Source organism: Serinus canaria, chromosome 2 (assembly GCF_022539315.1).
Source record: "Serinus canaria isolate serCan28SL12 chromosome 2, serCan2020, whole genome shotgun sequence".
NCBI classification, from domain to species: domain Eukaryota; kingdom Metazoa; phylum Chordata; class Aves; order Passeriformes; family Fringillidae; genus Serinus; species Serinus canaria.
The window spans coordinates 124,811,593-124,839,569 of record NC_066315.1 but is presented as its reverse complement, the minus strand read 5'-3'; the positions used below and the strand labels follow the sequence as shown (position 1 = coordinate 124,839,569).

At 44.6% G+C, this 27,977-nt stretch overlaps 2 protein-coding genes across 4 annotated transcripts; one reads left to right on the top strand and one right to left on the bottom strand.

Moving 5' to 3' along the window:
• Positions 1–9: 9 nt before the first annotated feature.
• On the top strand, positions 10–13,074 carry RBIS (ribosomal biogenesis factor). 2 transcript variants are annotated; one of them, XM_009086504.4, is made up of 3 exons: positions 10–172; positions 11,419–11,535; positions 12,912–13,074. In XM_009086504.4, the coding sequence occupies exons 1-3, from the start codon at positions 53–55 to the stop codon at positions 12,978–12,980; spliced, it is 306 nt and encodes a 101-aa protein (XP_009084752.1). In that variant the 5' UTR covers positions 10–52; the 3' UTR covers positions 12,981–13,074. The 2 variants fall into 2 exon arrangements, with proteins under 2 accessions (XP_009084752.1, XP_018767049.1); XM_018911504.3 differs by lacking the exons at positions 11,419–11,535; positions 12,912–13,074 and adding an exon at positions 7,529–9,760.
• E2F5 (E2F transcription factor 5) lies at positions 13,032–27,977 on the bottom strand. Of its 2 annotated transcripts, none has more exons than XM_030237254.2 (9): positions 27,480–27,977; positions 21,269–21,378; positions 20,430–20,591; positions 19,190–19,233; positions 17,383–17,447; positions 16,205–16,472; positions 15,284–15,484; positions 14,815–14,859; positions 13,032–13,763 (listed from the first exon to the last, which is right to left on the bottom strand). In XM_030237254.2, the coding sequence occupies exons 1-9, from the start codon at positions 27,960–27,962 to the stop codon at positions 13,654–13,656; spliced, it is 1,488 nt and encodes a 495-aa protein (XP_030093114.2). In that variant the 5' UTR covers positions 27,963–27,977; the 3' UTR covers positions 13,032–13,653. The 2 variants fall into 2 exon arrangements, with proteins under 2 accessions (XP_030093114.2, XP_050827581.1); XM_050971624.1 differs by having other exon boundaries at positions 16,205–16,523; positions 27,480–27,719.

Here is a 27,977-nt window from a genome sequence, read left to right as displayed (position 1 = left end):
CTGCGTCGCAGCGCCGTCTGACGTCACCCGCCCGCGCGCCTCCGCAGCCGCCATGGGCAAGAGCCGCGGCGGGGCCGGCAAGGCCGGCAGCGTGTTCCGCATCGCCCGCAGCGGCGTCCTCAAGGCCAAGGCCAAGGGCAAGGCGCGGCCCGTCACCTCCGGGCTGAAGCAGGTGAGTGCCGCGGTGGGAGGAGGTGCTGGCCGGGCTGCGGCAGCGCTCCACCACGTGGAGGGCCCCAGCCCTGCTGCGGCGGCCGCGGGAGGCCTCGGCTCGGCGTGGTTTCCTCCCTTCAGACCGCGCTGCGGCGCGCAGCAAGTGCTCGGAAGTGATTAAATCGAACTGTTTTAGGGGCAGTGTGCGTCCGGGCACAAAACGGCAAAGTGCACGATTTTGACCCGAAAATTAGGTTTGTATGTGGATGTATCATCTGAAAAAAATGAAGCACGAGAAGTTCATTTCACTGATCCGCAGGCATATGCCGCAGAGGGCATCCGGCTGTGCTTGAGGGGTGTCGTTTGGGAAGTGTCTGATAGTATCGCGCCTTGTCCTCGGGAATGCGATGCTAAAGGGTGCATTAGCAGTCCAGCGAGTTCGCGTTCACTGGACTGCATTCACAGCGTCGCTGAAGGTGTAATTCAGGGTTGAGTTTAACAAAATGCCTTGATCCAAACCACTGGGCATAGTTAGTATAACTAACAAGGGGAAGTCCTGCTCCTTTCCATCACGTTCCTCGTCCCGGAAGGGATCCCTTTGGCAGGCTCTGGGCTGCATTCCCACAGCTCTTCTTGCTCAGGAACGCTACGCCCACTAGGTGACTCAACTTGCTAAATCAGCAGCAAAAGCCATTAAAAATACATTTTGCATTTTTATGTGTTGGGTTGGTGAGTTGAACAAACTTAATTATGAATGAATGAATGCAGAGAGAAGTGTTTTGGTGGGGAAGAACCAGAAAGGATGGAGCCTTTTCTGATCCAGTAGATGTTTATTTGCCTTAGGTGTCAAGTAAAACCATCAGTGAAATGCAGTGAACAGAGCTAGGAGTGTGCACTGCTGGATGTTTTGCTCTTAATTCCTCTCTGCCCCTTTTTTGCCCCTTGTATGGCTGTGATGCTCTGTAGATGCCTCTGTGAGACAGTAACATACTAAAGCAATAGAAAAACAAAGAAGCAAAAATAATATTGTTATTTTTATGTCTGTACAAGAGCACAGCCCAGAGGAGGGAGAGAGTGGGTCATGGAGCAGGGAGCAGTGCAGGGGAAGAGGGATGGGGGTGATCTAAGCAAGAGTTTTCCTGCTGTGAGCAGTGAGTCATTATATAGTATCTTCTCAAACTCTGCCTCCAGCCTGAGGTGTGTGTTCTGCAAGAGTTCACCTGTCCCTCTAGAAAAGCATCTGGTAATAAAAATAATAAGAGCAAATAGTGGCTTATTTTCCCCATTTGGTGCTGTTGCAGTCTGCTGGAGAAACACAAGTAAATGACTTTAAAAAAAAAAAAGGCTGTTTCAGATTTTTCTCCTGGAAGCTCCACATAACAAATTAATCTGGTGGACAGACAGAAATGTAACAAACATTAGAAAAAAACCAATTTCATGTTGTTGGCATCGCATCTCCTCTTAGTCTAGACTGTTCTGTATAATAAATGGAGAAACAGGTTTAAAATCATATTCATGAAATGTCTGAGTTTCATAGTCTTGAAAAGCTTATTAGGAGTAAAATTTTATTCTCTGTGTTTGAAGCTGGGTTCTTTAATGCATTAAGCCTTTGGGCTTAATGTGATTTACTTATCATTAAGCAGTATAAGAAGATGCTCAGAAAAAAAGTCGCTAAAATGAATTTACTCATTAATAGCTAAAAGCCCATTGTAACTGTTCAGACAACTTTTGATGCAGGTACCCATGCTAGCTGTAGAGCCTCTTTCTGTGGACTAGTCCTGCCTGAGTACTTGAGGAAATCACTGTTAAAACTGGAACCTTCTAAAACCCCCGTGAATCTGGAATATGGTGACAAGCCCTGATTGAACACATGCTCTTTGTACATCATGTTACCAACAGTCTGTCCGCTCTGATCAGAGCTGGGAGCTGTGGGAAGATAGGGACAGGCAGTTGGAAGATTACGTGCTGTACGGAAAGATAGGATACCCCCCCCCTTTTTGTTTGTTACACAAGCAGACGGAAGTGATGTAACCCCAGACTATATAATGCTGTGCAACTTGGAAATTAACGCCATTTTACCGTCCACCACATTGGTGTCTGCGAGTAATTGGCCCGAGCAGTCTGAGGTGGCTGCCGTGCCATTCTCAAACCAGGTCGTCACGCCTCGGCAGAGGCAACAAGTGGTGCCGAAACCAGGGAATGCGGGGAACGGGACTTGCCTGGATGGGTGAACGGTGGCCGGAGCGGTGGGATCAGCCCAGCGGGAGGACGCTCGCGGACCAGCGAGAAGAATGGAAGCCCTCGCGAGGGTCGTATCACAATTACATAAGCAATGGGGAATTAATTGCAGGCCTAAAGAATTCATTTCTGCCGTTACTAGACTTTTGCAAATAGGTGCTATTGACCACCCAGTGGATATACTCCACTCGGACATGTAGGACAGGTGCACTAAAGCCCTGGCAGAGGACAGCATGTCCTCTGGTAGTGGGAAATATCTTAAATCATGGGGTAAGGTCTTGCAGGCTTTGCAAACTGCTTTACAAGAGCAGGAAACTTTGAAGGCCGCCCAAGACTGCTTGCTTGGCACCCCCGAACTGGGGGTTGGCGCAACAATGCAGACCTCGGTTGGCGACCTGAGCGAGCCTAGCAGCTCACAAGAGCGGGGCGACCTCCTGTCGCCGCCATGCCTGTCCAGCCCTATCCCCGAGTCCCCGCCCGTGAAGCAGCAAAAATCTTTGTGGGACGACTTACTTGACAAGGTCAGGAATGTTTCCGTTAACTTAGAACTAGGGGAGGCGTGGGACAGACCCCCACCATATGCCCCACAAAATGATGCCGGGCAGTGGACCGAAGGATGGGGCCCAGACACTAGGGTGGGCAGGAAAGGGGCCATCAAGTATGGCGAGTTAGCACAAGTGGGAGCGGGAGGAGGTTCGAGAAAAGGGGGGGGACAGCAGGAGTGGTCATGGAGGGGTGGAGATTGTGAATAAAGGCGGTAAGCCAAATCAGGACTTGTGCCGCAAGACATGCCTTTATATGGTTAGGCCTTCTGAAAGAAGGGGGCGGAGTGGCCGTAGGGGGAGGGAACGGCCTACCCATCGTAAGAAGGAGCAGGGGTGGAACTCTACAAAAAGGTGCTGGAGCCTGGAACTGTCCAGTCAGTCGACTTCTGCCTCTGAGTCAGACACCAGCTGTGGATGAGTGGTCGGACAGCTGGTCTGCCACCGATTCAGATTCAGAATATGAGAGAGTTAATGCAAGTAAAACCAGAGGTGATAACCCTCCTGCACTGACAAGAAGGGGGCAAGCGAGGGGCACTCCACTCATGGACTGGAAAAAGATACAAATCGCTTGTGCTGATTGGGCCTTGCCTGCCACCTTGGCGTTCCCAGTTTGTGTCACAGACGGAGGGCAAAAGGCCTATACCCCCGTGAATCCCAAAGATGTGCAGGCGATCGTCAAAGCAATTGCAGATAAAGGAATCAACTCCACCATGGTCTCCACTCTTGTGGACAGTGTCTTCAGAAATGAATATATGTTCCCGTTAGATATAAAACAAACATGCAGAATGAGTTTTGATGAAGCGGGAATGATAGTTTTCAAACAGGAGTGGGAGGACAGTTGCACAAAGTAGCTAGCCCAGCTAACTGGTGCAGACCACCCACTACATGGCTCCAGTCTGCAGCGACTAATGGGCACCGAACCTCAGCACCTACAACCACTCGCGCAGCCACAGAAGCCGTCCGTATAGCCTGCAGAATAGTCGCCAAACTGGCACCACGGTCTACCATAAAGCAAGCCGAGAGCAAAAGTTTCACCCAATTTGTGGACCGCCTCCAGGCAACGATGGATTCCTCGGCTCTACCTGCGGAAGCAAAAGGCCCAGTCGTACAGGAATGCCTATGTCAACAATGCAGTTCAGCTACCAAAGAAATTTTATGCTCACTGCCAGCCAGAGCAAGCCTTGCGACCATGATCAAACACGTCACGAAAGAGGAACACCTAGCCCCAATTCAGGCTGCTGTCTGTACAGCGATAGCCAATGTGATTGCATGCTTTAAATGCAGTTGGCTGGGCCACATCGCGCCAAATTGCCTGCAAGCGGATGACCCGCAATTTTCGGTCTACTCATTACCCTTGTGTCAAAATTGACCCAGAGGACCGTGTTGGGCCTGCGGAAAAAGGGGACACTTCGTAAAGGATTGCAGATCTAAGGCGCAGGGAAACAGGAGAGGGAGGGGGTGGGCGGGCCTTTACTTGGGATGTGAAGCGGCCTAGCTATGCCTACCCCAGATGGAATGGGGGGGGGGCTACCAAATCCTCCACCCTCCCAAATAACAACCCGTTCTGCTGCCTACCCAACGACTCAGTCCAATTCGGGAACAACTTCGAATCAACAAGTACCGCTCCCAGGGAACGAGACCCCTGGGTGGCCCTGGCCGTAGAATGCAATAACCCTTCCATAGCGTGGGGAAGCTGCTGCCTTTACGATGTTCCCCTTTGCATGTTCCCACAGAATTCCCCTTCGGACCACATCATCATCAACATCCCTTTCCTGATCAACAGTGGCGCAGACGTTACAGTTATCCCAGAAACAAACTGGCCTTCACGCTGGAAACTGGAAGAAGCTACCCTGGTAGGCGGAGTCGGAAGATTGTCCCGAGCCCGAAAGAATGCCTAACTAATAGCCATAATGCTCCATGCGGAGAAGGGACCTGAAAAAAACATTGCTCTCTTCCCATATTTCATGTCAGGAGTTCTGTCTTTGCTGGGAAGAGATGCCCTAGCTCAAATAAAAGTCAGGGTGACAAATTTAGCCTGAGGGCCACTGCCGCACACTCACCCTTTCCTATCAAGCTGATGTGGAAGTCCCATGACCCAGTGTGGGTCAAACAGTGGCCCTTGCCAGAGCCTCGAATGACTGCCCTTCTTGAGTTACTTGATCACCAGTTTCAACAAGGTAACGTAGAGTCCTCCACCAGTTCCTGGAACCCCTTAGTGATTCCCCAAAGAAGTGGTGAAGGCTATTGGCTCCTTCATGATTTATGTGAAGTAAACAAGAAAATTCAACCAATGAGTCCTGTCCAAACGCTGCTGCCCGCAAACTCCATGATACCAGAAGGACAGCCTTGCGCAGTGCTTGACATTTAAGACTGTTTTTTCTCAATACCACTGCACAAGGAAGACAAAGAGCGGTTTGCCTTTTCCGTTGTGTTCCCGAACGGCCAGTGTCCCAACTTGCGCTTTCAGTGGACAGTGCTACCCCACGGCATGGTCAACTCCCCCACTATCTGCCAAATCACAGTAGATCGAGCATTGACATCAGTTCGAGGTGAAGACCCCACCGCTACCATCATCCAGTATATGGATGACATCTTGATCACTGCACCATCAGAAGGTCAAGTAGACTGATTAGTGTCTTCTGTTTTGCAAACCTTGCAAGCAAATGGGTTTGAAATTGCAGATGCCAAAATAAAAAAGGGGCCCTGCGTGACCTTTTTAGGAATGCAAATCACGGGCTCCTATGTAGCCCGTCCGCAAATAAAAATCCGTAGGAATATCAAGACGCTCCATGATGCACAACAGCTGGTGGGATCTCTACAATGGCTCCGCAACATTGTCTTAATTCCCCCTGAAATCATGTCCCTGTTATATCTTCTTTTGCAAGGGAAGCAGCCATGGGAGAAAAAGTCTCTAACCCCAGAGGCAGTAAGCTCACTTGATGTCATTGAACACCAGATGTCCTTGGGCTCGCTCTCGAGATGGAATCCAGGCGTACTGCTTGATCTGTACGTCCACAGAAGGAGGGGGGGTAGGAGCGCTAGCTCAAGGAACTCCCAATGAAGCTAGGCCCATACAGTGGGTAGTTTTGGGAAAGTCGCTACGTGCATTCTCCCCGGGGGTTAAGTGTCTTGGCAACCTCATCATAAAAGGTAGAAAACTCGCCCTGAGTCACTTAGGCGTTGAGCCTGCCAGAATACATCTCCCTTTTTTCAAGCAGCTTCCCACTCTATCAACAGCAATGTCAGAACACCTGGCCTTAGCTCTCCTTGGGTTTGCTGGTGAGGTCCGATATGCCGCGAAACCTCAGTTGACCAAGCTACTAAGAGTCACAGACACTGACCTCCCACAGAAAGTGATGGACCGACCTTTGCCGGGACCGACCGTTTTCACTGACGCATCCTCAGCAACTTCGACAGCAGTGGTGGTATGGCAAGCTGAGGAACAATGGCACTACATTAAAATGACCAACCATGCACTCTCAGACCAGCAACTGGAAGCAGCGGCCCTAGTACTGGCATGCGGGCTGTTCACAACAGAGCATCTTAACGTGGTGACTGACTCGATGTTCATTGCCAAGCTCAGCCTAGCCATGTCCAGGCCCAGTGTGTCAACATCCGCCACGGTGGGGAAAATTGAAGAAGCGCTCTATTCCCGAGAAGGCGCCTTATCGGTTATCCATATCAACAGCCATGACCCGATTAAAGGGGTTTTTCAAATCCGCAATGATAAAGCGGACGCCACAGCAAAGGGACACTTAGAGATGCCTGTCGGTTACACGAAACACTTCACACTGGGGCCAAAGCGTTAGCTAAGAAGTGTGGGATCCCTATTGCTGACACAAAACATGTTGAAGCTACGTGCCCGCATTGTCAGAAGACACCACTATGGTCCAGTGGAGTCCATCCTAGGGGTCTTAAAGCCTCTGAGGTGTGGCAAATGGATTTCACCCTTTCCCAGCTGTTGATGCCTTGAGCCTGGTTAGAAGTAACCATAGATACATACAGCAGAGTGATCATAGCCACACAACACACTAAAACTAATTCCAAGGCAACTATCCAGCATTGGTTAACAGCTATGGCGTGGCTCAGTGTCCCAAACCAAATTAAAACAGACAATGGCCCAAACTTCGTCTCTAAGTCTGTCCAGGCATTTGTTTCCAGGTGGAACATCATTCTGGTACATGGCATTCCGTACAATAGCACAGGGCAGGCCATAGTCAAGCGAGCAAATCAGACCTTATAAAACAAGTTAGAGGTATTAGCTAAAGTGGAGGGCTTCACCAATGCCATTCCCCCAGGAGACCAGGTGTGCCTGCTAGCCACTGCAGTGCTAGCATTAAACTGGTTCTCTAGAGGTGGTGAGGCAAAAAGCCCAACCCAGAAACATTGGGCCACCCAAGCTTTGGAAGAAGGCCCACTGGTCATTATTAGGAACGAGCTTGGAGAGTGGGAACAAGGGTGGAAGATAGTCCTAATGGGGCGGGGGTATGCCGCAGTTAAAAAAGATAATAGAATTAAGTGGTGTCTGCTCAAGTCCATTAAGCCAGAGCTGCGGAATCAAACTTATGAAAGCTGTGAGTTTCTTTTTGCAGGACTGGATCTGCAGTCGTCCTTCTAACCCATATGCCTGCACGCTGGAAGAAGGTGAAATGCCCTGGCAACACCCAGGACTCCTAGAACCAAAGAACAACGACCAGCCATCAGACAGCCCGACAGCACCCGAGGGCCCCGTACAGGCGAAGATGAAACGGCAACGATACCTTTGTATTATTCTCTTGTTAGGGTTTGTCGGCACAGCTGATGCTGAGCATTACCCTCATCAGCCATTCAAGTGGGTCCTGCGTCACCTCTCAGGGGATAAAGCAATCCAAGAAGCTGTAGTGCCAGGCAGCCCGTCTTTTAAATTCAAGCTAAGGGACATATTCCCTTCACAGATGGGGTTTCCCAATTTCGGGGAGTCATCATTGTATCAGACCTATTGGTGCCCTGCCTCTAACCCAAGCAAAAGCTATTGTAATTACCCAGGCTACGGCTACTGTGGATACTGGGGGTGCGAAACCATTGTAACAAGCGACAGATGGCAGCCACAGCAGCCTGACACGTTTCTACAAGTTAACTATGCTCCTAGTGGCTGCCGTGAACCTAGATTTGCCATGGATGGGCTGATATACACACCCCGAGATGGAAAAAGACACACCTGCACCAGCTATAATATGACTATCCTGCAACCAACACACAAAAGTTGGGCTACTGGTAAAGTTTGGTCAGTGTTTGTCCGCGCCTTTCGCGACCACTGGGTGAACGTCCAAATCATTAGACTCCCACAGGTGACGCCCATCTCTCTTGGACCTAACCCAATCCTTGCAGAAAACAGGGCTGGAAAAAGAACCACAGTTACCGTTAAACCCACACATGGGACACACGCACCTAACTCCACCTCTATACCACTCGTCCTTTCAATGCCCAAACCAGCTTCTTATGATCCATTTTTTAACATGCTAAATGCTACCTTTTTATCCCTGAACCAATCAAATCCGGATCTCACTGAGTCATGCTGGCTGTGTTATGACTCAAAACCCCCCTTTTATGAGGGTGTTGCCTTGAATGTCTCTTTCAACTACTCAACATTACAAGATCCACCCCAGTGTAGATGGGATACTCCCCGAAGAGGGATCACTTTGAGTCAGATTACGGGTCGAGGCAAGTGTTTAGGTAACGCGACCGTAGCTAGACAAAAAGGCATCGTCTGTGATGAGTTCACACAGCCCCAAAGTTCAGACAAGTGGGCGATCCCATCTGGGCCAGGGATGTGGGTATGCCAGCAATCTGGGGTCAGTCCCTGTGTGTACCTTGATAATTTTAATTTTTCCGTTGACTTTTGTGTCCAAGTTCTTATTGTCCCTAGGGTCCTATATCATCGAGAGGAAGAAATGTATCTCCTGTCTGACGAGCCTCACCAGCTCCACAAAAGGGAAGTAGTGACAAGTACCACCTTTGCAGAGCTCCTCGGTTTGGGAGCTGCCGACATGGGTGCAAGCGTTTCGGCCCTTAGAACCCAACACCAAGGGCTTTCCCAGCTGCAGGCAACCGTTGACGAGGACTTGCAAAAAATTGAGGAATCCATCTCCCTTTTAGAAAAATCCCTCTCCTCTCCTTCAGAGGTCATCTTGCAGAACAGACAAGGCTTGGACCCCTTGCTCATGCAACAGGGAGGTTTGTGTGTGGCCCTGAGAGAGGAATGCTGTTTTTACGCGGACCATACGGGAGTCGTACGGGACTCAATGGCCGAACTGAGAGAAAGACTGGCCTCAAGGAAGAAAGAGAGGGAAAGCCAACAGGGATGGTTTGAATCATGGTTCAGCCAATCCCCGTGGCTAACCACCCTTATCTCCATTCTCATAGGCCCTTGTATTATGATAATTTTGGCGTTAATATTTGGACCCTGTATTTTAAACAAGTTAGTGTTGTTTGTTAGAAATTGTTTGGACTCAACATCATGCTAGTTGAACGCCGACAGCTGCTTTAAGCAAGGCTTTTTGAACAGTGACATTAAAGTTTAATAACTCAGGTTTTAGTAGCTTAATAACTTACAGTTTAATAGTGTTGGATTAACAGTATTTGCTTTACAGATGTTACTGCGTTTGGTTAAGCACAGAGAAAGGGGGGAAGTGTGGAAAGATAGGGACAGGCGGTAGGAAGATCACGTGCTGTATGGAAAGATAGGGTACCCCCCCTTTTGTTTGTTACACAAGCAGACGGAAGTGATGTAACCCCAGACTGTATAATGCTGCGCAACTCAGAAATAAACTCCATTTTACCATCCACCACATTGGTGTCTGTGAGTAATTGGCCCGAGCAGTCTGAGGTGGCTGCCGTGCCGTTCCCGAACCAGGTCGTCACGCCTCGGCAGAGGCAACAGGGAGCTGGGGCTGTATTTGTCCAGTCACTGTCCCAGTTAAAGTGTTCATCTGAGCAGGCCTGTTCTATCAGTCTCATTGCCTCTGCTTTCTTAATACTGTTTTTTGTGGTCAGTCACAATGGAATTGTTGTTACTGTATCGGTGCTCTGAAATTATGGAAGCTTTGAAAGTGAAATGAATATATGTAACCATTCACAGTTTGCTTCTACCTGTTTGAATTGCTTAGAGATGAACTATGGGGGTAGTCTTTGAAACAGCAGTAGGTATGCTGAAATTTGGGGTTGCCTGAAGACCTATGAGCATGCTTCTGGAATGTTTGCAATGTAATAGGTTATTACCTGGCTGTGATCCTGTTCCAGACTTTGGAAGCAGCAGGTGCTAGGGGTCAGCTTGGCTGAATCTTACTTTGCTGCAGTGGTGAGTGTTTATGCCCTCTTGCATCTAACCCTGCTCCTCTACCACAGACAGTTGTCCCCAGAGTGTCCATATTCTAGCACCTCCTCTTTGAAAGTAAAATCTTTGATCAAATAACTTAAAAAGGCAGACTTGGGCTAAAAGAGAGTTGAGGTGCCCAGAGACACACATTCCAGTGTGCTACAGCTGCAGAGTTTCTTTAAATACTGTAGCAAAACCTGGCAGATGTTGTTGGCCAGACCTGTAGTATGACCAATTAGGATGCAAGGTGTGATGATGAAAGGTAAGCTACTGGAAGAAATTCAGCATAGTAAAATCATTTACAAATTGTATTTGGTTTGAGGGACTACAGGTGTGGCTTCTCTGAAAAGCTGCCCGAAGCTTCCCTTGTGTCTGAAATGGCCAATGCCAGCTGGCTTCAGGATGGATATGTTGCTGGCCAAGGCAGAGCCCATCAGGTACTGGCAGTGCCTCTGGAATGACGTAGTTAAGAAGCATACCACCAGCAGCAGTCAGAACAGAGGAGTGAAAATTTTTTAAAGAAACAGCCCTGCAAACACCAAGGTAGTGAAGAAGGAGGGAGAAGAGGTGCTCCAGGTGTCTGAGCTGAGATTCCTCAGCAGCATTTGTTTGACAACAAATTAAATTAATTTTCCCCAAGTTCAGTTGAGTCTGTTCTGCCCATGATGGTAGCTGGTGAGTGATCTCTTTCTGCCCTTATCCCATGAGCCTTTCATTATATTTCCCATCCCTTGTCCAGCTGGAGAAGGCAGCAATGGAGTGGCTTTGGTGGGCATCTGGCATCCAGCCAGGGTCAGTTCACCAGAGAGAGGAAGAAAGGAACCCTTCCTGGGACTTCATTCCTGCTAAGAGGAGCTGAGGGTGGTGTAGCAGGGCCTATAAAGCCTGACTTATGTTTTCTCTGTGTTCTCTTCCTGGATCACTATGGGCTCCCATTCCAGTAGAGCAAGTTTAACTCTTAATTTTTAATTTATTAGTACACAGCTAGATGACCTAATGAAGTAACAAGTAAAACATACTGAAAAGCATGTAACACTGGCTGCATAATAATTGCACAAAAATGGGGCAGTTTCACATCAGTGGAATTTTTGTTAAAAATACCAATGTGTGTATTTTTTTCTCTCCCAGATAAACATTAAAAATGCTGAAAAAGTTAGCACAATAAATAAAGCATTTGCTGAAGTTCAGAAAGAAATCCGGCAGCTATCAAAAGGTACCACAGCAGAACCTCAGAACACTCAGCAGGTAATTTCCCTTTGAAAAAATCTGAGGAGAATGAAAAGAATGTGTGTTTAAAGCATTATAATGTGTCTCTTAGGCTGCAGGCAGTTAGCTCAGTTGGTCAGAGTGGTGCTGGTAATACCAAGGTGCTGAGTTCAACTCTTTTAATGGCCATTTACTTAAGAGTTGGACTTGATGATCCTTGTGGTTCCCTTCCACTTCAGAATATTCTATGAATCTGTGAATTCATGCAGTTGATTTAAAGCTAGAATCCCAGTTTTATAAATTTCATTTGTGTGGTAATGCTGAAACCTAGTTAGCATGTTAAAATTCTATATAACTACTAAAGTAGAGAGAGAAGAGGGTGGCAGCCATGCTGAAGCATGCTTCAAAAGCATATTTTTAAATTACATTCTAGCTGATTTCTAATTGTTTTTTTAAGTTAGTCCCTTGATTTGAAACTTGTATCTCTGCATGAATAGACACAGAGAGGATGAACCTGGCTGTTCCCTAGCTGAACCTCCTGACAGTGCTTTGAAACAAACAGTTCTGCCTCTCTTTGTTCCCAATTCCTAAGCCTTTGTATTACCTCATCAGAAGGACCAACACCTGAAGCAGCAATTTCTATAGTAGAGGTTTTGCTGGCAGCACTTGGGGTTCAAGACAGTATTTCTCTTGCCTTTGTCTATTTTTTTTTAAAGCAGGCCTACTTGCAGTCTTGCACAAGAATTAATTCATAAAAGTTTAATTCCTGACAAATTCCTCCATGTAAACTCTTTCTGCTGACTGATGCTCTAGGCACAGTTTCAGGGAGAGAAAGCAGTCCTTCAGGATGAGATGCCAGTTTAACCATCCTGCTGTTGGGGGAAGGTGGAGTTTGGAGAAGTGGACATGAGTTGTCAGTATGCCTGAGGTGATCAAGTTTCATACCTTAAGGAGAGGCTGAGGGAAAAATAAAACATAAGTGACAGTGCTGCCAGCACAGGATGAAGTGAAGCCAGGATTTCAAGGCAGTTGGAGAGAGTGGTCCTGTCCCTGCTGGCTTGTTATTTATTTCTCCAAGAATTCAGACTATACTACTGCTCCTGTGCTAGTAGGACTCTACACCACTCAGGCTGTAATAGTATTTTCTCCTAAGTTGCAGAACTGGGCCGTGTGTGTTACTGGTACGATGCTCCCAAAGTACAAAGCATTTTCTCCTTAGGTCTCAGCTTCAGTGTATCCTGCAATTCCCCCAGATTATTGAAGTATAACTGCAAAATTCGCCAAAATTAAATATATAAAAGTCACATTAATCTTCTGGCCAATGGATATTTATTTAGTCTGGAGGGTTTTTTTTCCAAACAGAATAAAAAGAAACTGTTTTCTACTTTAAACTGAAACTTTTTTTTCCCCCCCAGGTTTCCACAAATCTGGAAGAGGAACCAGTGAATGTGGATGCTGCCACAAGCCTGTTATCTCAGTTGTAATGCAAAATGGACAATGAAGGGGTTGCAAGAAAGACCACAAATACTGATGGCTTTGTTTGCACAATTTTATTAAAAAAATCTTGTTAATATACAAGTATTGGCACACTTCAATACAAACTACAAACAGACCTTTCCTATCATCTAGGAAAGTGGAATGTCAGAAGTCAGTGTGAGAAACTTAAAGTGCTAAAACAGAAGGCACTTCACAAAATTGGTTCACTGAAACAGTTTAGCATAATTCAAGCTGATACCCTTCACTTTTCAACTTGGCAGTGAAAGCTTCAAAATTGTTTGAAAAGTTAAAAAATACAAAGCTTCTTGGCAGTAAAGCTTCAAAGAAAATGCTGTTAACTGTGAGCAAGAAGACTAATCATTTTTTAAAAAATGATCAAAAGGTTTTAAAGTATTTTTACTTTTCTTACTAAAGAAAGCTCCAAACAATTGGCTTAGACAGAAGAACACTCAGGTGAAAAAGTGCCAGAATTTTTGATAAGAGCCCTTTTTTTCTTGTTCTTGAATTTGTTTTGTGAAGTAGTTAAAGGAAGCAAAAGGAAATATACTCCCAGAGTCAGTGAACTAAGAAGTTATACATTCATTATTCAAATACTTAGGTTATGAAGAAGTCTAGATTGTTACAGTTAGAGGTAGATAAGTAGTCTGGTTGACATAATATCTAATAATTTAGTATCTGCACATCAAAGAGATCACAGACTCCTTCATTATCATCCAGGTTAAAGTTGTAGTCATCTCCGGGAGTCGGAGAGAGTCGTAAGAGAGGAAAAACTGTAAAGCAGGAACAGTTTAGTTTAAATTAAAACACTTGGAAAATCAGCCCTATCATATTTCAGTATGTTTGTCATAAGGGTTAGTCTTAATTATTAAAATAGTCTTGATAATCTGACAAGCTCACTAAGATACACACCATGAAAACCTGTACTGCATTCAAACTAAGGCAGTAAGTGATGTATCTGCCATTTTTTGCTTGATATTTTAAGTCAGTTTGCTGAAGTGGAGTGATAGTTGTGGAATATGGGTTAAATTTCTTCTGCAGCAATGGAGTTCCTGAGCAGCTTTTGAAAACTTTACCCAGAAAGCCATAATTTATATTTATATTCCTTTATCTATATCCTCGCTCTAGAAGCATAGGCTGTTTCTATATTAACCACATACTGGCATGTTCACAGAATCCCATCTTGCTCCTTGGATCTTACAACCACATCTCTTTCTGGATGAGCCCAGAAGTGGTCTGCTTGGGGGGCAGATATTACAGGCTTTACAGAATACAGGGCAAAAGGAACAAAGCGAGTTGAGTTCACCTCCTTGCCTGCCACCTCAGTGAGAGTGGCAGAGAGGTAGGGAGCACATGAATTCTGTACTAGCTGTGGTTCAGTGCTGCACTCCTATGGCCAAAGGCATGCAAGAAAAAAATGGGTGACACTTGTTCTGTACCACAGATGGACATATATCAGTCTGCATCCAGAACTATATTCTGAAATACTTATTTGAAATACCTACACATAGCTTTAGGCAGAATAGAATTAAACCAGATTTATATTGTAAGGCAGCACACTAGTCATCAGCTTGTTCTTTCTTTTTCTCTAAATTAAGTACTGGTGGGTTATTCATGCAGGTAAGTGCTTGTTGGATTAAGGTATAAAACTGTTGCAGGGAATAGAAAGGGGAGCAAAGACAAGAGTGACAGAGGAGGCAGCACGGGAAAGAAGTAATTTCATACTGATTCTTGGCATCAGATTTAACAGATGCCTTCTAAGTGCTGTTCACACGAAAACCATGCTGCTACTTGTGATTATTAGAAAAGATGCTAAATACTTACCATCAGAAGACATGAGTTCATCAATAATATCTCCACTGATATTTCCTGTGAAAGACAAGAGCACATGCTTTACGTATATGGGGTTTTATAATACGTGTTTATAGCAGTCAACACATTATTTGCATTAAAACACTGAATTGACAAGTACACTATGGCTTGTAACGTGTAGGAGCTGCAGAGACAGTATGCTATGTACATGTAAAATATACTTATCTTTGTATCCCTCAGTTCCCGCCCCCCCAATACATTTTTTTCACTTATCTCTTAAAAACCCAAGAGCTAGACACACCAGGAGGCTTATTTGGTGGCAAAGAAACTCATTTGCTCAAAATTAGCATGCTCCTCAGTGACTCCATTAGAAGATAAACAGAGACCTGTTTTTTCATCTGTGTAACTCACAGGTAATTCAATCACAAAGAAGGGCTCAGGGAACCAGTGAAATATTTAAACAGGAACTACTGCTTCCTACCTGCAGGCTCCTCCATCTTTGCAATGTCAAATGAGTTTGGCTTGAGAATGCAGTTGACATCTAGAGGCAGCAAGCTCTGGTAGTCACTGGAGCTGGCTGAGGCTTGGGCACTGTCTCCAGACAGGCTGGGATAGAGCTCTGGCTCCGGAAGGCTGGAGTAAGGGGCTGCAGGGGCTGCGCTGTCCTGCTGGGCGCTGCCATCTACACATGGACAAGAAGGCGCATTACAAGTCTGCTACAGTGAAACAGAACACACAGCACCTGCCCCTTGGTCTTTTGAGGGACATGGCCAATGTCTGGGATCAGGTGAGAGGAGTCTTCCCCTTCCACAGTCACAATTTAATTAACTGTCAGTTAATTAAAGGTCAATGAAGGTAATCAGGACCCCTCAGGAATGCAGCTGTCATACAGCATTTTCTTAAATCTTTTCCTATTACCTATTATTTACTATTACTATGAAAAAAGTACCTGATATTCAGGCAGCCTCTTACTGTGGCTATGTGGAAGAAGGTAAGCGACCTTGCAGTACAATAGCTGGAACTGGTGCCTGCATTACCAATCTCATTAAAAGGTACGCGTTCAAATCATATCCTCCTCCGTCAAGAGGTTTGCAATTTTGCTCCATAATGCATTCTGGAGAAGCACCTCAGAATAATTAACAGGATTACATCCAAAACCTGTTCAGCGTAAGATGGTAAGATGTGAGGGAAGCATCTGTTTCACCAGACAGAAGAGGAAGAGGTGTCTGTAACCTCCTGAGAGCTGTCACTAAGGCCCTGGAGTAGTTTTTTAATGGACAGCTGCTACCCTATGCAAATTCTTGATCTTTCCTTTGTCAACCGCCTTTCTTAACAGTTTCTTCTTTCCCTCCAGCTGCCTTCCTCCCCCACCCTCCAGAGGTAGGAAAACCCCGGGATCCACCTGATGGTGTGTCCGCAGCTGCTGTTGGTGGTAACTCCTGTCCTTGGTTTGGGTCACATTGTTCTGGGGGATTTGGAGGAGCTGCAGCTGGTTTAACTGGAGTTGCTGGAGCTGCAGGCTGAGATGGGGGCTGTGCAAGGTCATCAGGTGGAGGAACTGGAAACACTGTGGGCTTGGAGGAGCTCGATTCTTTGTTTATAAGCAGCACATGGATAGGTCCTGAACTACTTTTAAGATTGATCTGGTATTTATTCTGTCCGTTCTGTCCCTGTAAAGATGGTGTATTGTGAAAGTTACTGTTCCTTGAGAACTTGGAACTCTACAAAGTGATGAAGACTAAAATCAGCTGGTTTAGTCCTCAACAAAAAGAAAAAAAAACAAAATCCAACATCACAGCTGTTAACTTGGGTCTTGCAGAGAACCTTACCATTGCCTGAACTACTTCAGCAGATATGGACAAAGATAGTACCACTGATCAGCTTCATGGCTCTAGCCTTGGATACTTTTACCGGTATTAGACTGTGCTTAGCCTCACTAAAAATAGCTTGTGAAACTTCTCAGGTGAATTTCAGCCTTCTATAAGCACAGTGGCCATCATGCTTCATACCATGCTCCCTCCCAACTATGCAAACACTATTTAAAATCAAGCGCTGCAACAACAACAACAACAAGTTAAAGATGGACAGAAGTAAATAATTTGGTCTCCTACTTTAATCTTAACAATTTAATCCTTTTGACTAAAGTGAGATTGCTGTCTGTTTTTCTATCCAGTCTAGTACCATGAGACTAAATCCAAATTATATTAAAACTAAATCTAAAAGGCTTTTTCCTAAGAGATCCATCTTACCAATATAACAGAAACTTGACACATAAAAGTCAGAGTTCTCAAGAGAATTCATAACAGCTATGCATTATTTTGAAAGCTGCAACATTTTAAAAGCAAGAGAGAAGAAGAAACTCACTTTTTATTTTGGTTTTAATAGAAGGCAGGGTTATCATTAGTCTAAGTGTACAAAACCCACTTTTTTCTGACCGGCCTCTCTCTTCTCAACTGAAACAATCCTAATCCTTTCTCCCCTCCTCTTGCACATGGATAGAGATAAATCCTCTGCTCTGAAAAAGCTCTTCTTTTCCACTATTGCTCTAGAACACTTAGGTAACAAGAAACCAGTACATACCATTTCAGGTCTAGGTACTTCTAATTGTGTACCACAAGGTGCTTGAATTGCTAGAAGCGTATCTCCTGGTTAAACAGCAATTTTTAAGAAAGTGTTAAGTGTATTTTTCCTAAGACTTGTATAGTATCCACTCAAATGAGATCTGGAAATTCTCTAAGGTATGAATTTCTGGTAGGACATGTGCAGTCCCTCTAAGATCCAAGTATATTGCATAGTATAAATCACAGAATTCCAATACTAAGATAATAGTTGCAAAAACCTTTTCTCACAGCAGTACAAGATTTACCATGTTCTTCACTCATTTGTCTTCTAGTTGTATTTCTTCACAGAATCAAAGAATCATTTAGGTTGGAAAAGACCTCCAAGATCATTGAGTCTAACTTTTGCCTGATCACCACCTTGTCAACTAGACCACAGCCCTAAGTGTCATGTCCAGTTGTTCCTTGAATACTTCCATGGATAGTGATTCCACCACGTTCCTAGGTAGCCTGATCCAATGCTTAATCAGCCTTTCTTGAAAAAATTTTTCCTCATGTCCAACCTGAACCTCCCTGGTGCAGCTTGAGGCCATGTCCTTTTGTCCAGTCACTGGTTGCCTAGGAGAAGAGATTGACTCTCACCTGGCTACAGCCTCCTTTCAGGTACTTGTAGACAGTGATAAGGTCTCCCTTGAACCTCCTTTTCTCCAGGCTAAACAACCCCAGCTCCCTCAGCCACTCCTCATACGACTTCAGTTAAACCAGCTCTCTGGTCTAGCTTACTTTATGACTTTGATGACTGGTGATACTACAGAGATTTAACAGAAGGAAGAAGAGGTGCTAATGTTCATCTTCAGTGCCAGCATTTCCAAGTATCTAAGCTCATGGCAAGTATCCACAGCACATACAACTGGGATGTAACAGCTGTCTGTCACACTCATCTGTGTCTTACTATGCACATGAAAATGTGTTGGTTAAAATCAGGGGACCACATTTACATGCACAGCACAGGCACAATACTGCAGGTTACCTGCTTACCTGCATATGATTTCCTCTTTGTTCATAACTAATTTGGAGTAACGGCTTTTTCTCTGCATCCTAAGAAACACTTAGGTGGAGTACTATGTGAGCACTGTGCCAGCTGCCTCCATGTTTTGTAATGACTAACCTCTTTTCACTAACAGCCCATTTTTGTTAAATACTGCAGTAGTTTTCCAATCTTGTGTTTTTATTAAAAAAATTCTTCCCTGTGGCAAAGAAAAGATAGTTTTGAGCCTAGCTGGAGGCTGAACAACAATCTTCCCTTGGGTGCCCCAGGATCAGGAGATGATGTCAAGTGAAGTAACCTCTGCCAGCACTTCCCAGCAGTTTCTTCCAACCACCTGTACAGGAATCCTTTAGATTTAGTAGCAATGCCCCATCATTGAGTTTCTGCTGGCTCCATTTATACAGCATCACAAGCTCTGTCTGGCCACAGCTGCCATCAGAAAATGATGCAAAATTTAGATCCTCCTGGTTCTTCTGGAGGGTTGTACCAACAAGTCTTGTCTCTGGTTCCATTAATGGCCCATGGCAAGCTGCTGAAAAGTATGAATACCAAAAAAGAAACCAAAAACCAGGACTCCAGCTGAGCTTCCATTCTACACAATCTTTGACAATTCAAAAATGCCAAAACTTGGTAGCCATGAACATTATGAGACCTCTACCTAGTAATGATCACTACTAAGTACTTCTTAATTCAAAATACTTGCAGGAAAAAAGCAGGTTACTTAGCAAATTATTTTTCAAGAAATCACTCACTTTAGAAATACAGCCTAGCAGCAACTTACCATTGAAACAGTTGCAGATATCTTCATGGGTGACATATGAAAATGTAATTTATGTCAAGGAACATATTTCTTAAAACAATATAAAACTAGTATTTGCTGCCCTTCAGAAGTTTGTCCAAACTGAGCCTAAACTATAACATAATTATTGTTAGAGATGTAATCAACTAATTATTTTTGACTTTCAGAATGGCTTGTTACAAATACCAAGAGTTTTGTGTTTTAAAGAAAATGCCTGTATCAGCAAACAAAATACACAAAGAAAAATACTTGTGTAGCTTGAACGAGAAGAGATTCTTCTAAAAAAGAAGAACATGTAAAATCTTGTTTTGAAGAATACCATTTATCTTGCTAATATGACAATACAGAATTCAGGTATGTATCAGCATTTCCCAGAATCACAAAAAAATACTGCTTCAGAATTCACCTTCCATACCATTCCTCTACCTCAAGGTAGGATCAACCCACTGTTCAGACAGACAGATGTTTGTCTTTTCTGCAAAACCTCCAGTGACAGATATTCCCCCACCTCCCTGGGAAATCAATGCCAGTGCCAGCTCGACCAAAAGTTTTTCCTAACATGTAAATTCAGTCTCCTTTGCTACAAAATCCATTTTACAGAAACAGTTTCTGAACAGAAACTCCAGTAATTTTTAATATTTTTTTAATACTACTTATCAGTAGTATTATAGATAGGAAGGCCACTTTAGTGCTCCCATTCTCAAGGTGTCTGTTTTGGAAGACAGCTAGACACATGCTTACAAGCAATGCAGCTGCAGCTCTCTGGTATTTATATACAGGATGTTTTTTTCCAGTTTGAAACCCAAGAAGCTTCAGGACTTTGTTAACTCCATTTATCTTTGGATGATAGCTTCATCTTTTCAAAAGAATGAAGCAACAAAAAAGATTAATGTAAAGCACTAGTAACAATATAAAATTTAAGTTCTGAAAAGTAGTATCACTAATTTCAAGTAAGACACTAGGATTATGTTAGTGACGTAATAATTACTGCTGTACACACACACATATATATGCTGATTTTTTTTCATGTTACCAATCACAGTCATGGAAGTTAAAAAGTCATGTAAATAAGATTTATATCTTCTTTTGTTGAAGCAAAACCTGAAAAAATACTTGCCCTACTTTGCTAAATGAGTTACATTATGCTTTTATCCATTACCCACGCTTTAACTGTTGCTACAATTCTAATTCCAGAATTCACATAATTAATTTAAAAGGATATTGGTGGTTTGTAGAATCATCCATGACGTTCTTGATACTTTGCTGAAGCCACAATTTCTGCTGATCCAATTCTTTTTCTTTTATCTCTAAATCTTCAATTTCAGCTTCCAGATACCTCAGCCTGTCTATGACTTCTTTTGTATTGCAGCCAGCACCTACTCCTCTTAAAAAGGTACAAGGGTTCATGAAACCACAAGTAAAAATCTAAAGCAAACATCCAATGATAATTTCTTAAGACTATTTTCAACATTTGGAAAATCTACTAATATTCAATATCAAGGAAATGAACATTTAGCCTCTCAGTAGTGTTTTGACAGGAAAATGAAAATTCTTAAATTCAGATTAAATTTATAATTTCCATCTACAAAAATTTATCTTCTTTTGCAACGCTTTTTTTCTTGTTATGTTGGAACTGTTTTGCAGGCCCTAGCTCCTTCCCCTAGAATTCTTATCTTGAGCTTTTACCTTCAGAGACCTAAGAGAAAACAGGCACAGACTGTGGTAAGGCAGGTGGGTGGAGATGGTGTGTCCTAATAGCCCTCCCAGATTCATTCAGGATGAATTTTTCAACTACAGGTGCTATTTATAAAGTAGCACTAGAAGTTTTCTGAAAGATTCTCTTCTGTGTGCTTTAAACCTGATTTTATATATCACAGACACAAGTTAAAGGGAAAACAAACACAGTTCATTTGCAACTTTATTGTACTTCTACAATATCACATTGCTCATTGATTAGCACAATGTTAATTTTATGGTGTCATATCCAGCCGGAAGAAGTAGAAAGAGGCAATTTTTGTTGCTCTTAAGCATGTGAAAATTTGCAGAACTGACATAACTTACTTCCACTGAATGCTGTTTTTTGACTTCTTCTCAATGAGATCAATCCCCTCCAGAACATTGGTGATATCATAGATCCTTCTCTTCTGCCTCACAGCAAGAGTATCAGCAGCCTGTTGAGAGAACAAGTATCAGCAACTTGCATGCTGAGGGAAAGCCACTCCCTTGGAAAAACGCCATCTAACGTAACTTCAAGAGAAGGTTCCACTCTACAAGAGCCCGATACCACCATGAATTCTGAAGTTCAGCACCTGCAGGCAGTGCTACAAAGCACAAGAGGCAGTCCCCTGGCTGAAGGCCAACAGGCTATCCTCTAACAGCAAAACGGGCTCATAGGGCTTGCAAAGACCATGGTCGGTATCTGGAGCACATTCAACTGCATGGAGGAGCTTGCCATGCTCTTTCTGGAGGGCAGGAAAAGGTATGGAAGGCAGGCAGTGATACCGTGCAGTGGGCCAAGCCTCTGAAGCTTGAAAGACATAAGTTTATCACTCCTTCCACTGACACTCAAGGTTATTACAGCCTTTGTTTGGATTCAGTGGTGCTAGGATACGAAACAGGGCTGTAATTTCACAAGGTGGCTGCAGGAGAGCTGCAGGATCTCAGGCCAGCGTTGTCCCTGCACAAATGGCCCTTGCAGAGCACAAGGGCTCACTCGATCTGTCACACTGAGCACCAGCACCCTGAACAGCTGCCAGGGAGCTGCTGACAGACACACAGCCAGCTGTGCAGTGCATCTGAGGGCTGCCACACCTCGCCCCTCTGAGCAAAGCAGCACCAGGCAGAGGCAACCACTTCGTGCCTTACTTCTTTCTCTCCATGGTGACTTTTGTGTAACTGATGCAAAGAGTTAAGATAAAATAAGCAAATGAGCTTATTTTATCTTAACTCTTCATGCCTTCCACACCTGAAAAGCAGCTCAAGTTCAAAGAATATTCACTAAAAGAAGGGAAAGCAGAGAGGAGTCTGACTCTGTAGTTACTCAGGACACTTAAATACAATGATTACATAGGATTGTATATATTAAACAAATAGAAGAAAAATAAAGAGAAGGGTAGACAAAGACTTCTGAATTTGAACCAATGCATAAATGCAAATAATTTCTACTACAGGAACATAATGATTTATTTCAGTTTGTTCCAACAATCTATTAAATGCATGCTTTTTGTAAGTAGTCTAAATGAAAAAAGGCACAGCTCAAGAAAACCATAACCTGGAAGGAAATTTCAAAGGAAATTTCTTTGCTTAATACTACAATTACCTTTTGCTACTGAAATAAAGTTGAAAGGATAAAAAGAAAGAACAGAGCTTATAAAAAATACTCTTATAGCCATGAAGTATAAATACTGCTCTTTCTCCTTGACAGTGATGTACCCACTAAACACTGTTTCCACTGACACCATTAGCACCATTTATCTTTTGTATGGTCTTCTGCATGAGTCTTTTAAAACATTTTCTTAATTAACAAAACAAGATGCATGCAAATACATATAAAGTGCAGTTTAGTTCTTGCCAAGGAAGCAAGCTCTTTGATTACTTGTTTCAGTAGGTATGCACCTGCTATCTTAATCTGCAATTTCTGCTGCATATGTACACACTGCTTCCAAGGACTGCAAAAGAGCCCTAAAATTCTAGCAAGTGACAGAATTGATGCCATTTGCACAATGCTGAATCAGCACCCCATACATCTCACAGTCTTCAGTTATTCTAGAGGCTGTTTACATTATTCAGTGCAAGGAATGGACAGCACACACTTAGATGCTATTCAACTTCCTGCTTTTTTCCCCACTGCTCCACATATTTACCTAGGACTTAGTATACTACTCATGGCTTGAACAATGAAGAAATTGCTCTGGAGATAGATTTCATTACCTCTTGAAATTTTCCCAAAGGCCTGTCTACAAAATTTAAATGCTTTACTCATTGTAATGTATTTTTGAATTGTACTAATAGCAAAAGATACCAGTGTACAAATCTGAATCTATGAAACCAAAGCTTAAAATATTTAAAGGAAAAAAAAAAAGAAAAAGTCACTTCTGAGTGTCCAAATTCAAATGTTTCAAAGTTGAAGTAATTGTTCCACTCTAAATGCCATTGCATTTTGTATGCCCAAAGCACAGCTCCCATGAACACCAGCAGCAGATTCACCACTACCAGCTCCAGATCCCCAGGACAGGGGCTCATTTCATAGGAAAATGAACAGCACAGTTACACAGGTATTTGACTTGACTATCCCTGTATACAATTCAATCACTTCTATGAAATTCAGCTACTTACAACAAGTTCCAACACAAGCTAGGGCCAGTTCCCAAGCTGAGAAGTTTAATCCAGACATTCACTAGCTTTCTTGTACAGACCTTGTAATCTGATGATCTATTAAAAATTTCACAGATATTTTAAAAAGCAATTGAGAAGTTCCTCCTTGACATTTCAGCAGTTATCAATGTGATACCTTCTGCCATGGATCGGAAATTAAGTTTAGTCCTCCACATAAACAATTCCCTAATAATTTAAATAATTAAAAGAGCTTCCTGAAACAAATCTGTTGTTAAAAACATTGTTAAAACTCAGCTCTTAGCCTGTGACAAGAAAGGGACATCTGCAACAATGGCCCTGCTAATATGGGTGGACACAGCTTCCACATTCAGAGCTCTTTTATAAAATCCTTCTAATGTTAAGCTGCTGAACTGTATCATTATTGCTCCTAATATCTCCTCATACTTTGATTAAGCATGTATTCAAGCCAAGTACTCGTGAGTGCATAGACAAGGGTCAGAGCTGGAATAAAGTATCTAAGCACAGAGCTATGGTTCTGCATACATTCCAATCCTGCAGCTCCTGGATTACAGAAAACACACTGTACAGCACAGGTTCAGCTGCAGGCAGGCACACATGACCAGAAATAAGGAAGAAAGGCCAGGAAAAGTGAAAGCTTGTAGCGCCCCCCCCCCCCAACTTGTTTGCTCCCTGGGAGCTGACAAAAAGCAGCAGAAATCATCAGCTGTAAATGTGCTTCATTAGCCCTAGAGAGAGGAGGAGCTCGATAGACCACCACGGCAGAGTCATTACTGAGAACCTTAAAGCACAAGAGCCAGCACTGCCTGCCTGCTCTCTCCGTGTGTCTGCCAAAGTAAAGAGGTCCTGCACCTTCTGAACTCTGCCTGCACCACACGACAACATTTTCTCTCCAAGAGGCCTGTCAACAGTTTGGTGAGAGTTTTAAATTGAATGGTGCTCTTGCCAAACTGCATGTAGAAGTACTGAATGTCATTGCAACATAAACACTAAGGGAACATAAAATCTAATAGACAGGCTCTTTCTTCTTCTGTGGAGTACAGCAAGCATAAGGCAGTTATTTGCTCCTGACCAGTACACTTCTAAAACAAGTAGATTTTAGAATATCTCATGTTTTGCACTGATGATCAGAAACACCAAACCATCATTAGAGCAGGGATGGTATTCTGCTGGAAATGAAGCCCACTTAAGAAATCAGGGCACAAGTATTGTACACTATGAACAGCATCCATTCAAGTGGCTTATCCCTTATTCACTCATGTTTTCTCTCTTTTTCTCTCTTCCCTGTAATTCATGGGTTGCTGCAGATAGAAATTTAGTCTTCTTTCCCTTCTATATCATCCCTTAGTGTTTTAAACCTAATTTCATAACTAGATTTCTTTGTGTAGGGCTATTCCATGACAAGGATATCATTACTCTAGAATTGCTGTTGGATTTCAAAGTAAATACAAAATTCAAATTTCAAGTGAAGAAAATTCTCACTTCCATTCCCACAATTTTTCAGATGCTACTCGTGTCCAGCACTAAAACATTTTCACAGCTTCCTCTTACACCCTGCTAAACTATAATTATAGAGGTATTAAAGATCACCAGAAAATGTCCCACAGAACAGATTTTCCTTCTCAACTGCTAAATCACAGAGCTGAAAATCCACCTGTTTTCAAATTTTATTTTCTTTCTAGTTCTGGTTTTGCTACAGTAATACGAATCAGAAGCACAACATCAGACAGTCAATACCAGTCAGCAGGGAGACACTTAAAGGTGTCCACTGCTCAAATAATTTCTTGGAATGCTCTGTTCCATTTCGAGGCTGCCCTGTTCTTCAGTTTGCTGAGCACACTGGCTTAACACAAACTGGTCTTCATTTTTCCTTAGATATATGGCTTATTTAGGAGAAAACCAGTTTCAGAAATGTAAGTTATGACTCACTGCTTATCAAAGTACCAAGAGTTTATGCACTGCAGTTAGTATTTACTTTCAACAAATTGTAACCTGTAATTCAGAAACCAGTCTCCAATAGGTCTTGAGCAGAAATGCCTGTGATAGGCTGCAATGCCCACTTAGCCACAGAAGAGTTATCAACCCTTTTATTCCCTGTGAGTAGGTACCTTTCTCACTAAAGAGAAGAAGAAGCATTGCTCCATCCCACTACACAGCCCAACTTTATTGTTCAAGTCAATCCTCTTTAGCATTTAAAGTCAAGCTTTTGGGTCTGATGTCTTTCAAACTGAGTATGTTTTGCTTCTCAGATTGACCTGGAACAGCTCTCAGGACACGACACACACTAAAGGAAGCTGCACAACAATCCCAAATATCTAGACATCTTCATTCTGTTTTGCTAGATACAGAGGCAACTAATACTAAGGAGCTCATCAACTTGTCCAGACCACAGCATAACTAAATGAGGAGTATAAAACCTATCAGTGTCCTTCCCTGCTCACCCTGAGGTTTCATTAGCCAGAGTAACATCATCAAAGTGCATCCACTCTGAACAGGGATGTACAAAAAAAGCTCTGAGAACACCACTCATCTCCTGGTGCCTATTAAGAGTAATCAAAAAATAGGTCAGTTTTCCAGAAAGGACTTGAAGCAGAGCACCAAGCCAGCCTCTTGCTGCACTTTGCTGAACACCTCAGCTGTTCACTGATGACCTTTACCACTTAGGTTATCACACCTTTGCCTCAATGCACTGCACACCCGACAGCCCAGAGGGCCCGAGCTCCTGGGCCAGAGCAGCAGGACACTCCAGGGAACTGGCAGGACACAATGGCAAGGATCTCTCCTGCAACACAGTGACCTCCTGGCACCCAGGAGCCTGTCAAGTCCCAGAGCTTCACTAGAGAGGCTCCAGCTGCTGCAGCCCAGAGCATGCCTTGGAGGCAGCAGGCTGGCTGCACAGCTGGGTGACAATGATTTGTCACTCCTATGCCAACTCAGTTTCTTTCATTCACACATAATAGAAAGCATAAAGCAGCAATGGTCTGTTTTTCAACATGGTTTTCTCTTGCTTAAAGGAGGGGGGTGGGCAAGAAACAGGTTTAAACAGCAGTCCATACACTGAGTCAGTGCACGGAGCAACATAGGGCAGTAAAAAAAAAAAAATAACAGAACTACTAGGGCAGGAAAGGATCTCTGGAAATCATTTAGTCCAACCCCCACCAAGGCAGGGTCTCCCAGAGCAGGTGCACAGAAGTCAACCAGGTGGGTTCTGAATGTCTCCAGAGAGGGAGACTCCACGACCTCCCTGGGCAGCTTGTTCCAGTGCTCTGCCACCCTCAACGTAGAGAAGTTCTTCCTCATGTTGAGGTGAAACTTCTATGCTTTAGTTCATGGCCACTGCTCCTCCTCCTCTCACTGGGCACTACCAAAGAGTCTGGCGCCATCCTCTTGGCATGCACCAATAAGATATATATATATATATATATATATATATATATGCACTGATGAGACCTGCTCTCAATGTTTTCTTTTCAGACTAAACAGGGCCTGCTCCCACAGTCTCTTCTCATAAGAGATGCTCCAGACCACGCACCATCTTTGTAGCCCTCCGCTGGACCCTCTCCAGTAGCTCTTTATCTTTCTTCTACTGAGGAGCCCAGAACAGGGCATAGTAAATAAGACCACTCTCAGTAAGTTAAACTTAACACACGGTGCCCCTTACACTCCTTTATAAAGCGCCGAAAGGCGCGTTTCAGCCGACAGCGGCGGCTGTCAGCCATCACCGGGCACCCCCAGCCCGTCAGCGGCCGGGGGAGGCCCCACCACGCCGGGCGGGCTGCAAGGAAAGAAGGAAGGGAGGAGAGAAGGAGGGACCGGGCGGCCCTGCCCGGCCCCCGCGCTGCGTCGCCCCGGCTGCAGGCGCGGGCCCTGTGCCCGGCCGGGCCCGGCGGTGCCGCCGGCCGCCCCCCCGCCCTCGCACCGCTTTGAGGTCCAGCACGCCGTCCTTGGCCTCCTGCAGCAGCGACACGAACTTGGTGGTCAGCAGCCCCAGGCTCTTCTCGTGGCGGCTGCTGCCGCCGCCCGCCGCCTCGGCCGCCGCGGCCATGCCGCCGGCGGGCCCTCGTGTCGCGACCGCCGCAACGGCCCGAGCGGGAGCGCGGCCCCCGGCCCAGCGCGGCGGCGGCGGGAGGGGCGGCCCGCAGGAAGTGACGCCGCCGCCGTTGCTTGGACACCGGCGCGGGCCGGCCGCGGGGCTGCGGCTGCGGCGCGGACGGGCCCGCCCCGCTCCGGCCGTGGCAAGGCGGGAGGCTCCGCGGCCTGAGAGAGAGGGCTTGCGCTTGACTGGCTCGGGCCGCTCCCGGCACTTGCTCAGCGTCCCCGTAATGGTAACGCAGGCCTGGAGTCGGCTTGACGTGTCCCACGAGCCTGCCTGTCCCCGCCTCGATAGCTCCTTGTCGCTCATTTCACCGTTTGAAAT